The following is a 13081-nucleotide window of genomic DNA, read 5'->3' on the forward strand; positions in this document are numbered from 1 at the left end:
GCCAAATGTCAAAATGCTTCTAAATTTTAGAATTAGAAACACATTTTTTAAACCTATTTTTTTTCCTAAGAAGAGAAAATCAAATGTTTCCCCACAGAAATACAGCATATGATTTATATAAGTTAAAGGACAAGGTTAAAGTGTTAGACAAATATTAATTCCAGGTTTTCTAGTTTTCTATATGCAGTGCACAGGTGCAACTTCAAGAGCATATTATATGGTATAATCATTAAATCCATTCAACCAGACCTTTGAGAGTTAAAAACATATATTCTGAGGAAAAGGACTCCTCGGTCCAAGGAATTAGAATGAAACAGTGCAGAATATTTGTGTATCAAGGTGATTCCAGTTTCCAATTGGGAAAACAGGACTGTTAACACCCACATCCCCTGACAACTGTCCAATTATGTATATCACACTTGGCCTACTGTTTGCAGTAGAAGTAATCAATAAAGGATGTGGTTGAGTGAACATAGATTTTGGTTGAACCAATGCATGAAAACTTAATCATTTACTCAGAGTGGAGAAATCAAATAGAGCAGAGATGAAACAGCCACTAAGGGGTTTGTTGATTGTGCCACCAAGTTTGTGAGCTAGAGGCTGAAAGTAATAAAGCAAATGGAATCAGTGACAGGAGAAAATGTAAAAAGGTTTTCTTAATTTCATGAATTAATAGAAATGTTTTTATGTATTTTTGGCCATCTTTTATATTTCACATAAAAACCTATGCTCCACGTATAGAAAATATGAAAATTGCTAGGGCATATAACCTCTTTCAAGCAAACAGAAGTCAATTTGATACATATCAGAAAGATATTTCTCACTGTTAGAACTTCACTTACACCAACTAGCAATTGGTTGGTAGAGTTTAACAATTTTTCAAAGGAAGTACTTTTAAAAGCACTACAGCTTCAGATATTTAAAGTATGCTAGAAGGATTACTGAAACACTTTATCCTGTACAAGACCTGGAAACATGATAAACAGGTCTTTCCTACTGAAAGGGCTAATATTTTACAGTTCTTTCAAAAATCTACATGTTGTTTTATACAGCCATATACTTTCTACCTCCTTAACCATCACCTTCCTAAATGCATAAAATGTAATTTCCTAAAGATATAGTCATTCATGATCCCACAGAACAGTTATGATGACTTCAGCAGAAGAGATTACATATCTACAGCAACTCATTTCCAGTTTCATGCTAAAATGCCCTATGAGATTTTTACCGCTATTAGACTTTTATGAAAATATGCACCTTTTATAGGATGGCTCATGTGATTGAATTGGATGTATAAATCATGTGTCCACAAGAAGTCATTACCATGGTGGACATTGGCAGAATAAGTCAAGAACATGATGCTATTATGTCAGATTTTTCCTTGGAAAATGACATGCCTAAATGTACATGATAGAGAATTTCAGTTTCCCACGGATTGTGGAAACATCTGCAGCAAAGATTTCACAAAAAATTCCAAAGCCACAGACAAGTTCTGAGCAATTTGGGAGGGCTCAGCCACTTTCTTCAACCTGTCACAAGGCAATCAGTGCAAATTCTCAGGGACGTTACGATATAATGCATTATTTTAGGGAAAGAGTAATCTTTTACTTGTAAAGACATTATCGATCAAATTTAAAATGATTTGAACAAGCCTAGCCTAGATCAGGTAAAAATATAAGAAAAGAAAAAGTGATCAAGCTGAGTATGGAGATTCTGTCACCAGCAGTAATTATTCATGCATTTATCCCATATTTTCCAAACAGGCTTGCCAGAAATTTGCTTGTTTGCTGTACATCAGACAAGTAAATATTGAGAAGTTTGGTGTGAGAGTAAACATAAACTTACAATGTTTTTTTAAATGACTCTCTTTATATTGGCTTTTCAAACCACTTTTCTATCCCCTTTCCTGCTCAAGGAAGAACCAGTAGAGCTGGACCAGCATGATTTTGTTCATGAAAAATTCTGTTATTGAATTTTGAAAAGTAGCCTTGTCTGAAGTATCCATCATACCGGGTTATAGAAAGCATTCAACTAGAAAGCATTGCATGGCTAAAGGGAATTAATCTAGAAGGACTGCTTAAGACAAAGATCACAGAATCACAGTATAGTTAAGGTTGGAAGGGATCTCTAGGGATAATCTCCATTCACCTTGCTCAGAGCAACTAGAGGATGCCTGTGTCCAGTGAAGTTTTGAGTGACTTTTGAAGGATGGAGACTCCACAACCTGTTCCAGCTTTTACCCTCACAGTGATTTTTTTCTTCTTGTGTGTAAATGGTATCTCGTGTATTTCAGTTTGTGCCCAATGCCTCTAGTCCTGTCACTGAACACCACTGAGAAGAGCCTGGCTCCCTCTTCTTTATACCCTCCCATCAGAAGTTTGTACAGATTGATGAAATCCCCCTGAGCCTTCTCTCCTGTGGTCTGAACAGTCCCAGCTGCCTCCGCCTCTCCTCCTAGGACGGATGCTCCCAGTCCCTTAGTCATCTTTGCAGCCCTTTGCTGGACCCACTCCACTGTGTCCCTCTCTCTCGTGCACTGGGGAGCCCAGAATGGGACACAGCGCTCCTGGGGTGACCTCAACAGTGCTGAGTAGAGGCAAAGGACCACCTCCCTCAACCTGCTTGCAACGCTCTGCCTAATGCAGCCCAGGATCCCTTTGGTCGCCTTTGCCATGAGGGTGCATTGCTGTCTCATGGGCAGCTTGCTGCCCACCAGGCAACTTCTCTGTTGTCCCTCAGGACCTTCTCTGCTAGCCTGCTTTCCATCCAGTCAGCTTGCAGCCTGAGCCGGTGCCTGGGGTTCTCTGTCCCTAGGTGCAGGACTTGGCATTTCCCTTTCCTGAACTTCATGAGACTGCCATTGGCTCGTTTCTCCAGCCTGATGAGGTCCCTCTGAATGTCGGCACAACCACCCCCCTGGTGGATCAACCATTTCTCCTCAATTTTGTATTGCCTGCAAACATGCCGAGGGTACGCTTGGTCAAGCCATTCAGGTCATCAATGAAGATATTAATCAGTATTGGTGCCAGTACTGATCCCAGAGTACACCACTAGTGACTGGCCTCCCACTGGACTTCATGCTGCTGCTTAACAATCCTTTGAAGGCCGGCAGCTCACCTAGTTTTCAGTCTACCTCACTGCCTATTTATCTAAGCCATCCTTGATCAGCTGGTGTATGAAGATGTTGTGGGAGAAGGTGTCAGAGGCCATGCTAAAATTGAGAAGGAAGATCCACTGCTTTCCCTTCATCCACCAAGCCAGTCATCTTATCCTAGAAGGTTATGATGTTGGTGAGGCACAATTTCCCTGTCTTAAATCCAATCACCCTCTTGTCTTAATATGTTTGGAAATGGCTTCCAGGAGTATTCACTCCATCACATTATCAGGGATCAAGTTAAGGCTGACCAGCTTGAAGTTTCCTGGATCCTCGCTCTTGAAGACAGGAATGACATCTGGAACCTTCTGGTCCTCAGGAACCTCCCCTAGCTGCCAGTCGTTCAAAGATAATCGAAAGCAGCCTCACTTTGGCCAGCTCCCTCAACACCCATTTCAAATGTTGCTTATGCTATTTTCTCATGTCAGAGACACTTTATGGTGTACTCAGCTACTTTTGCTGCTTGTGATACAGTAAAAGTAATCATGGAATTTATCCATTTCTACTTAAAACAATGAACAGCTTTTATGGGTTTTATGGAATGGTGTCTCCCCATCTGTGAGACCTCTTTACAAAATTGCCCCATGAAGACAATGGATGAAAACTTCCTGAGTCTCTATGGCTCTTGGTCACAGAGTTCAAGTGTTCAAGAAGATTTAAGGCCCGTATACACAGACAGATTTATACATCTTACCTGAGTCTTTTTTAAGGTTTTGGAGCATAAATCCAGAACTGTGATCCTTTGAATTTTTGGTCAACTGAATGTCAGAATTCAGTTCTGATTCAACTCTAGTTGCCATTACTGAAACTTGGTAGGACAAATCTCATGACTGCAGTGCAGCTATCAATGACTACAGGCTGCTCAGAAGGCACAGGCAAAGGAGAAGAGGTGGAGAGGATGCCCTCTACATCAAGAAATAGATAGAGTGGGAAGAGCTGTCCATGAATAATAGCCATGAGCAGGTTGAAAGCTTACGGGTAAGAATTAGAGACCAAGGCAACAAAGGGAACCCTGTGATTGGTGTCCACTACAGGCCACCCAATCAAGGGGAGCCTATTGACGAAGCCTTCTAACTCCAGCTACAGGAGGCACCACACTCTCAGGCTCTCATCTGCTGTGGGACTTCAACCACTCTGACATCTGCTGGAAAAGTAGCATGGTGAGCTGTAGACAATCCAGGAGACTCCTGGAGTGCACTGAGGATAACTTCTTAAGACAGGTAATAGACAGCCCTACCACAGGGGATGAGATACTGGACCTGATGGTCAGCAACGCAAGTGAGCTAATAGGTGATGTCAAGACTGGAGGCAGCCTGGGCTGCAGTGATCATGCACTGGTGGAGTTTACAGTCCTGAGGGACATGGGTCAGGCAAAGAATAAAGTCAGGACTGAATTTTAGGAAAGCAAACTTCCAGCTCTTCAAGGAGTTAGTCAATAGGATCCCCTGGGAAACTGCCGTCAGGGACAAGGGAGCAGAATAGACCTGGCAGGTCTTTAAGGATGCTTTCCATAGAGCACATGAGCTCTTGATCCCCAGGTGTAAGAAATCAGGAAAGGAAGGCCACAGGCCAGCATGGATGAGTAGAGACCTGCTGGTCAAACTAAAGGGCAGGAAGAAAATGCACAGGCAGTGGAATCAGGGACAGGTATCCTAGGAAGAGTAGAGGGACACTGCCTGGTTGTGTAGGGATGGGGTCAGGAAGGCCAAGATGTAGTTGGATCTGAAGTTGGCAAGGGATGCAGAGAATAATAAGAAGGGCTTCTATAGGTATGTCAGCCAGAAAAGGAAGGCCAAAGAAAGTGCACCCTCCCTGATGAACATGACTGGCAAACTGGTAATAACAGAGGGCTGAGGTACTCAACAACTTCTTTGCCTCAGTCTTCACTGGAAACCTCTCTTCCCACACCTCTCAAGCGGATGGACTGCAAGGCAGGGACTCAGGGAACAAAGTCCCTCCCACTGTAAGAGAAGATCAGGGTTGTGACCACCTGAGGCACCTGAACATACATAAGTCTATGGGATCTGATGAGATGCATCCCAGAGTCCTGAGGGAACTGGCTGATGTAGTTGCCAAGCTACTCTTCATGATATTTGAAAAGTCACGGAAGTCGGGTGAAGTCCCTGGTGACTGGAAAAAGGGAAATATTGCACTCATTTTCAAAAAGGGTACAAAGGAGGACCCTGGGAACTACCAACCTGCCAGCCTCACCTCTGTGCCCGGGAAGATCATGGAACAGATCCTCCTACAAGCTCTGCTAAGGCATGTGGAGGACAGGGAGGTGATTCAAGGCAGCCAGCATGGCTTCACCAAGGGCAAGTCCTGCCTGACCAACCTGGTGGCCTTCTATAATGGAGTGACTACATCAGTGGACAAGGGAAGAGCTATGGATGTCATCTACCTGGACTTCTGTAAGGGCTTTGACACAGTCCCCCACAACATCCTTTTCTAAATGGGAGAGACATGGATTTGATGGGTGGACTGTTTGGTGGGTGAGGAATTGGTTGGATGGTCACATCCAGAGGGTAGTGGTCAATGGCAAAATGTCCAGATGGAGATGAGTGACAAGTGGTGCCTCTCAGGGGTCCATATGGGGACCAGTACTGTTCACTATCTTCATCAGTAACAGACAGTGGGATTGAGTGCACCCTCAGCAAGTTTGCTGATGACACCAAGCTCAGTGGTATGGTTGACATTCCCAAGGGGCAGGATGCCATCCAGAGGGACCTGGACAAGCTCAAGAAGTGGGCCCATGTGAACCTCAGGAGGTTCAAGAAGGCCAAGTGCAAGGTCCTGCACCTGGGTCGGGGCAACTCCCAGTAATCAATACAGGCTGGGGGGTGAAGGGATTGAGAGCAGCCCTGCGAAGGAGGACTTGGGGGTACTGGTGGATGAAAAGCTGGACATGAGCCGGCAATGTGTACTTGCAGCCCAGAAGGCCATCCATATCCTGAGCTGCAACAAAAGGAGCGTGGCCAGCAGGTCGAGGGAAGTGATTCTGCCCATCTACTCTGCTCTGGTGATTCCTCTCCTGGAGATTGCATCCAGCTCCGGAGCCCTCAGCACAGAAAAGACATGGAACTGTTGGAGCAGGTCCAGAGGAGGCCCACAAAAATGATCAGAGGGATGGAGCACCTCTCCTGTGAAGAAAGGCTGAGAGAGTTGGGTTGTTCAGCCTGGAGAAGAGAAGGCTCCAGGAAGACCTTACTGCATCCTTTCAGTACTTACAGGGGGCTTATAAGAAAGATGGGGACAAATTTTTTAGCAGGGCCTGCTGCGATAGGACAAGGGGTAATGGTTTTAAACTAAAAGAAGGCAGATTATTAGGATAACACCTTAAATACTAAACTGGGGAATCATTGCGCTCAGTTTCCCCTCTCATTTCTCCTTACATACTGGTTTTCCTCTTTTTCAAATTGCAACAACCGGAAAGCCGTGAGACTGTCTGTTCCCAGATAGCTAGAGAATGCTCTCAGAAGGTGTGCAGTACAGATTTGATGCAGAAGAAAATCACTAGCTACTCCATCTTCAGCTGTACTTTTAAGAAAAGAATTTGCACTGGCATGGTCTTTCAGATGAAGGTTTTAAAACCCTGACTTTGGAAGGATCTCAAAATCTGCAACTTCTAAGTAAATAAATCTATGTACTCTCATTCCAGAATGCCTAAATCTCAGAGAGAGGAAATTAATATACACGGTTTTCTAGGAACTTCGTCTTGGCTATCTTAGGCCACCATCTACTCAGACTACTGTTTTTTGTGAATACAAGGAACTCTGCTACTGAGAGCTCAGAAACCTTTGCACTCACTGCGAAGTCACTCATTGTAACAGCTGATGTCCCAGCAACTAAATCTTTCTCAGTTAGGCTTAAGATAGTTTTGAAAATGGGACCTGGTATTCTAAGCCTGTTCTGTGGCTTTTTGAACATCTTATCCCATGTGCTTATTTAGGATGCTCAGAATATGAATAGCCATGAATTATGTATCAGAGAGCTGAAGAGAGCTGTGATTGTGGCTGATCCCTATATGCTCTGAAAGGCCAGGAGGCAAGGCATCTGACTCAAACAAGAGAATTTGTTCCACACACTGAAATAAACCTGGTGACAAGTCCTCTTCCATAAACAATTTGCCAACCTCTGTCATGCATCATGTGCACTGAAGTCCCCAAACGTAGGATGAATCAAGGATAAGCTGCAACCTTCACTTTAATCTTTCCCTACTTCATACGATAATTACATTAGACTACTTTATGTCAAAGCTATTTGTGTAAGAAGTTGAAGTAGTTTCAAAATAATTCACGTGGAAGAAGGTTTTAATGCCAGATGCTAAAACAAAAACATCGAAGACAAGCATCTTATCTGCAACAATTTTGTATATAGTTACACATGCACAAACCAAAACAGAACTGAGTGCAATAAATGGAAACTTAGAGTTTGGAAAAGATTACACTGAGCCACCTTCTGAAACTTGCTACATTCTTCAAGGTTTTCTGTCTTTTTAAACCCGGAAAATACGCCTCGTTTTCTATTTTCCAGAAAGGCCCCTCCCAAACTTGTGGGAAAAAAATTTTAAAAGCCCCCAAAATATGGGAAAAAGAGACATATTATATTTTACAGGTAAAGAAAAGCTTGGATCATACACTTCAAAAAATGTGTACCAATTTAAAATAACTTTCGATGAAAGGGTCACTTACTGCAAGAAGGGCACTGCTTAAAATTTAAGCAGTCAGTAATGGGAAGCGACAGACCTCTAACAATTTAAGTCTTTCACACTTGAATGAATCTGCACTGACAGCCAGACACAGATGTGCTAACCTACCTTACCAGAATCTTGGCAATAGCTGCATGTGCTCTGCCCAGGCCAGCAGAATCACAAAGTGCTGTGAAGATTTTTACAGATGTCTTCAATATCTGTGAAACAGGAAAATAAACCCCAATAAATACAATGCTAAGAAATTCCACTTTTTTTTTCAGTCTCTGTGTGCTTAAGAAACACAAAATTGAAATTTTCCCACCTGTACATTTCTTCTTTAATTAGCTGTAATGGGACTGGATTTTTAATCATTACAATTGTTTGAAACTATTAAATAATTAAAAATGAAAAAGATACAACTTGCATTTAAATCCCTGTATTTTGGCACTTTTCAAAAACCAAAAATAATATTCCTGATTCACAATATAGATTTCCTTATCCATAATCTAAAACATTTTAAGGGGCTGTGCTTTTATGAATTTCTGTTAATCGTTATCTTAAGATAGTGTCCTATTCGTAGTGCATTAGAATAATATGCTGATATAAAACTTAATGTTATTTTTCTTTCTTTAAACTGTCATATGACAACTTTTCTTAGTAAAATTCAGATGCTCAAAAATTGGATAAAATATAGGTTACAAATTTAAACTATGTTGGCTTAAAATACTGTAGATATTTTTGTTATTTTTATGACTAATTACTCGCACACACAAGGAATTTGTTAATATGCATTTGGAATGCACTCTATTATCATGACCTCTCCCTTAACTGAAGGCTTACAGCTGCTGCATAAAAACATATGATCTTAATTTAATTTAACAGACATCACCTGTATTGCATAAGTTCTCTTTTCATCCATTTTTTTTCCAATGGTGATGACAAGAATGCATATAGAATTAAATCCTATTCTTTCCTCCCTCCTTTTTTTTGCTTGACCCAACCTATTACACACATGAGAAAACAGGAAATCTCCAAAGGCTATCTATGGAAATCCTTTTTGCACATTTCCAAGCAAGGAGTAGTGAATGTCATTTACCAGCTCTGAAGGGGGATGGGAGATGCCTAGGGACGTATGACAGTATCCTGCATGCCCCAGGATGCCTATTTAAACTGAGGTAAAAGATAGGGCATTTTCTATTAAGAAGCTGCACTCCCTGTCATTGGTAGTGTGCATAGTTCCAAAGAAGACAACCTGTGTGCGCTAATGCTATGGATGCCATCATTTCTATCACGGTTTCCACTACTTAGATTTCCCAGTTCTTCAAGGAGTTCTACTACATGCAGGAATATCCTTGGACAAAGCTCTTATTTATTAGTTACATAAGCTCTGTGTGCACAAAAAGTAACATTTATTAATGTGCACTGCACTATTTATCGACCTTCAAGTACTTCCATATCAGTTTTGCTCTCATATCCATCAGCATTGCATCCTGTACTTGAAGGTCATTGCCAATTGAGTTATCAATGCATAATACAGGACAAAAAGAGAGCGTTGGCACCTCAGTTAGGATCTTGTCACATCAGTTTAGAACTCTCCCTAAACTGAAAGCATACTCAAAGTTGTCAAGACCTGCAGTGTGTCCTTCTAATAGTCCAGGCTGGTAACAGGAATGCGCAAAACTGTCCAAAAACCAGTTCTTGATTTTGCATTTAACTCAGAGGACCTACAAAACTTGTTGTAATAACTGTGCCCATATCAGAGAAATCTGCCATAAGAGTGTCAGAAGGTTTCCAAAATTTTATGTACTGGACTGAAAATCACTCCTGCTTTAAACTGACCTCTGCAATACTAAACTAGGACACAGGGCCTCTAGTGGTTACTCTCTAGCACAGAAAGTTTACTTAGGCACCTAAGGCTTAGGCTGCTGTACTTTTTTTCTATCAAAGATATCACAGAGCCTAAAAAGTACAGATAAAACCAAGGAAAAACGATAGCCAGAGTAGGTAATGTAAAAAGTTGGTTCACTGCATCTCTGCAACAGCTGCTAGAAAGAAGTAAGTAAATAAATAAAGCCACTCATTCATATTGACGGAAAGTGCTCATTTTGGTCCCAGGTTACTACTACTCTACACAAATCAGGTGTTTCATTCTAAAGAATAATGAAATAATGATAATTAAATCATCTACATGAAAGGGAGGAAATCTTAATAAATTGCAATAGAAAATATATTCTTTATGTCCATATTTCTCTTAACTCTTTCAGCTTCAGGTATTATGTAGGGACACAGAAAGGGACACATTCTTGATGGAAAGGAGCTGTGTAGTGCCCCTGTATGCTACAATTGCCCAGTGTCCATTTATGTGGAGGAAGTGGAGCCTCCTCATCTATGGTGCATGCCTTACATTCAGGGTAGAAAAAGAAAAGGAGGTAGGGCAGCAAAAAAAGCTAGATCAACATGTAAGTATTAGAGGATTTCACCCAAAGTTTCCTGCAACTACAGCACATTTAATTTCCATTTAAAATGAAAAATTATAAAGCTTGCATGCTGGCAAATCAAGCGGAATTGACACAGTGATGTCTGCCAGAACCTGTAAGCAGATTGAAAACAATAAATGGACATGAAAACTCTTCTGTTGATTTTCATGGGATACAAATACCAGTCCATCTAACTGGGTTCCTATGAATACCGTGTAAGAGAAGACATACATGTGGCAAGAGAGTATTGAGTGGGCATGGCCAAGCCATGCCCATTTCTTAGCTCTCTGACAAGCGGATAAATATTGGGAACGTGTATCATTTGGATCTAATGGAATTTATAGGCTCCCATGAAAGTTATTCTACCCTGAGACAGAAGTATAGCCAGAAATGGGTCTTTTATATATATTTTGGCCAATCTGTGCAGAGGACAGTGACATCCAAGGAAGAGGTGGAACACGTCAATAATTAATGATGAAAACTACACAAATGTGCAGTTTTGCTGTATTTGTAGTCTTAGTGAATACAACTGTCATTACACAAGCAAAAAAGATGGAAAAATTGTTTTGGACAACAGAACAAAAGTCTTCTTATTAAGGTAACATGCTTCTGCTTCAGCATTCTATGGTAAATATTGTGCATTAAAATGTCATCTAGGTTATTTTCTAAATAAAAGTTTCTGAAGTGGCTGTAAGGTTATTTTCTTCATGTTAAATGTAAATAAAAGTATATAATATTGTGTAAAGAGATATTGAATGAGACTGCATAAGAATCTATACTGGAAATGTACACTAAAAAGAGTGGGTTTGGGCATTACATAGATATGGCTGAATTTCCTTCTCAAAACTCAAAGTTTTCAGAGATTTAGAGTTACTTAAGGGGCAAAACGTCTTGGTTTTTTTGGTGGTGGCGGCGGCAGCTTTTATTTTTTAAATTTGCTATGTACAAAGAGTTCTGCGGAAGGAAACTGTTGCAATAGATTTATCCTGATCATGCTAGGCTCCATTATAAAATTTCCATCCTGTTTCAAGGAGAGCTTGATACTCTGAGCAACTAGTGGAAAAAGGTCATTGTATATGCAGTTGAACAGATTAGAATAATGTACAGTTCTTTCTACCTCTAAAAAGAAAAGTGTAAGGTAAGTTTAACAAAATAAAAATTATAAAAACTGCACTGATTCTGGTCATGAATTTATTTTTCACTCTATGTGACCAAGCACACTGACTGGCTCAAACTTTCTACTTCTGTGGGTCTGCAGTGGAAATACTGGTTAAAAAACCAAACCAACAAACAAAAAAAAACCCCAAAATTAAAATCAAAGTCTAATACACTGGGTTTCAATCACTTTTTCCTCATTCATGGAGGATGTAGGAAGGTGGCAGGGTGAAGATGTCAGCTTTGTCTTCTACATTACAGCTGACTGTCCCACATGCCATCCACTATTATTTTGGTGTATGTATAACCCCCACTCCCCGGTGTAGTTTTTATAGCTCCAAAATAGAAATAATAAAAAGAAAATATTCAGGAAGCATTGTACAGTTTCCCTCATTTTCTTGCTTAGCACTAAAAGCTGGATGCAGGTGCACCTGGAAGGAGGATAGCTACTGTGGGAGCATCTATTTACAAACTCAACTCTTTTACCGGGTCTTTGCAAGTCTACCGTGGCTACAATTAGTCACAGTGTAAAAATAAAGTAAAGTAACAAGCTCTACTTAAATCCTCAAACTAGAGCCTATTTGTGGTATAGCTCTTGCTATTCACTAATTCTCTAGATAGCGGTGATTTTCATGTTTACCTCCTTTGCCAAGAAAAATATTAGGTCTCAGGCCCAGATTTGCTTCTCTGTTATCTCAGCATTATGCCAGTGTGACCCTCCTGGGGTTATTCCATTAATATAAAACAGATACATCATCAGCTCCTCCCCAAGGACTCCCCCTCCTCAAAATCCCACCCTTTATTTTTCATTGTTGTCACACCTGTACTTCTTCATACGTACATAAAAACATGTACACACCTCATTGGCATACACTGAGGACTCAGACAAAAAGACATAGGCTGTGCTGAACATTGATACATCTGGGGATAATGGACAAAAGAGTAAAAATCGAAGGTATGAATTTATGTTGAATAAAGAATGTCTATCCAACTCAACACAAGATTAATGCTACTAGCAGTATTTCATTATTTGGTAAAATACATTCCTCTGACAAAAACAAGATGGGATAATATTGATTTATAATACCGTAACTTTAAAAAACACAGGAACATAGTTCTGCTCTCAGCTTTGCGCTTGATATTGTTGTCAAACTTTATTGGAAATACATTTATTTTGATTTCTGAAAATCTAGCTGCGTTTAGCCGTTTCACAGCTGGTGAGCAGTAAAGATGCTTCTGCCTCATTTACAGATCTTGAACATGAATCAGACAATCAGCTGGAACATTAGTCAAAGAGATCACCAGCTAATGATTTCTGACAGGTGCTGCAGTAACAGGCTAAGGCCCAGCCTAGCTAGCAGCATCTGACAATATTCTTCTGGAGCCAACAATAGGTGTTGGTAGACAGACAATACAACTGAGTGAGACTACTAGCCTCATACCACTTAGTCCTCTTAAATACTTTCAGAAAAAACACATAGCTCTGACAGTCACTAAATAATCACTTCCATACAGTCCAGTGAAAATAAAAAAACAATAGAACCATATGCATAGGCATTTTGCAGTTCAGTGAAGTTTCTCCCATAGCTACCCAAGAAACGTATA

The 13081-nt window shown here is 40.6% G+C and overlaps 1 protein-coding gene across 1 annotated transcript in view; it reads right to left on the reverse strand.

Annotated features, from left to right (window-relative positions):
- Window positions 1-13081, reverse strand: part of TTC29 (tetratricopeptide repeat domain 29) — a 137316-nt gene that overhangs the window by 58522 nt on the left and 65713 nt on the right. Inside the window, exon 8 of the mRNA XM_064450298.1 lies at window positions 7971-8062. Within this exon, the coding sequence (XP_064306368.1) occupies window positions 7971-8062 (92 nt within the window). The remainder of the gene's footprint in view (window positions 1-7970; window positions 8063-13081) is intronic.

This window comes from Phalacrocorax carbo, chromosome 4 (genome assembly GCF_963921805.1).
Source record: "Phalacrocorax carbo chromosome 4, bPhaCar2.1, whole genome shotgun sequence".
Classification (NCBI taxonomy): Eukaryota; Metazoa; Chordata; class Aves; order Suliformes; family Phalacrocoracidae; genus Phalacrocorax; species Phalacrocorax carbo.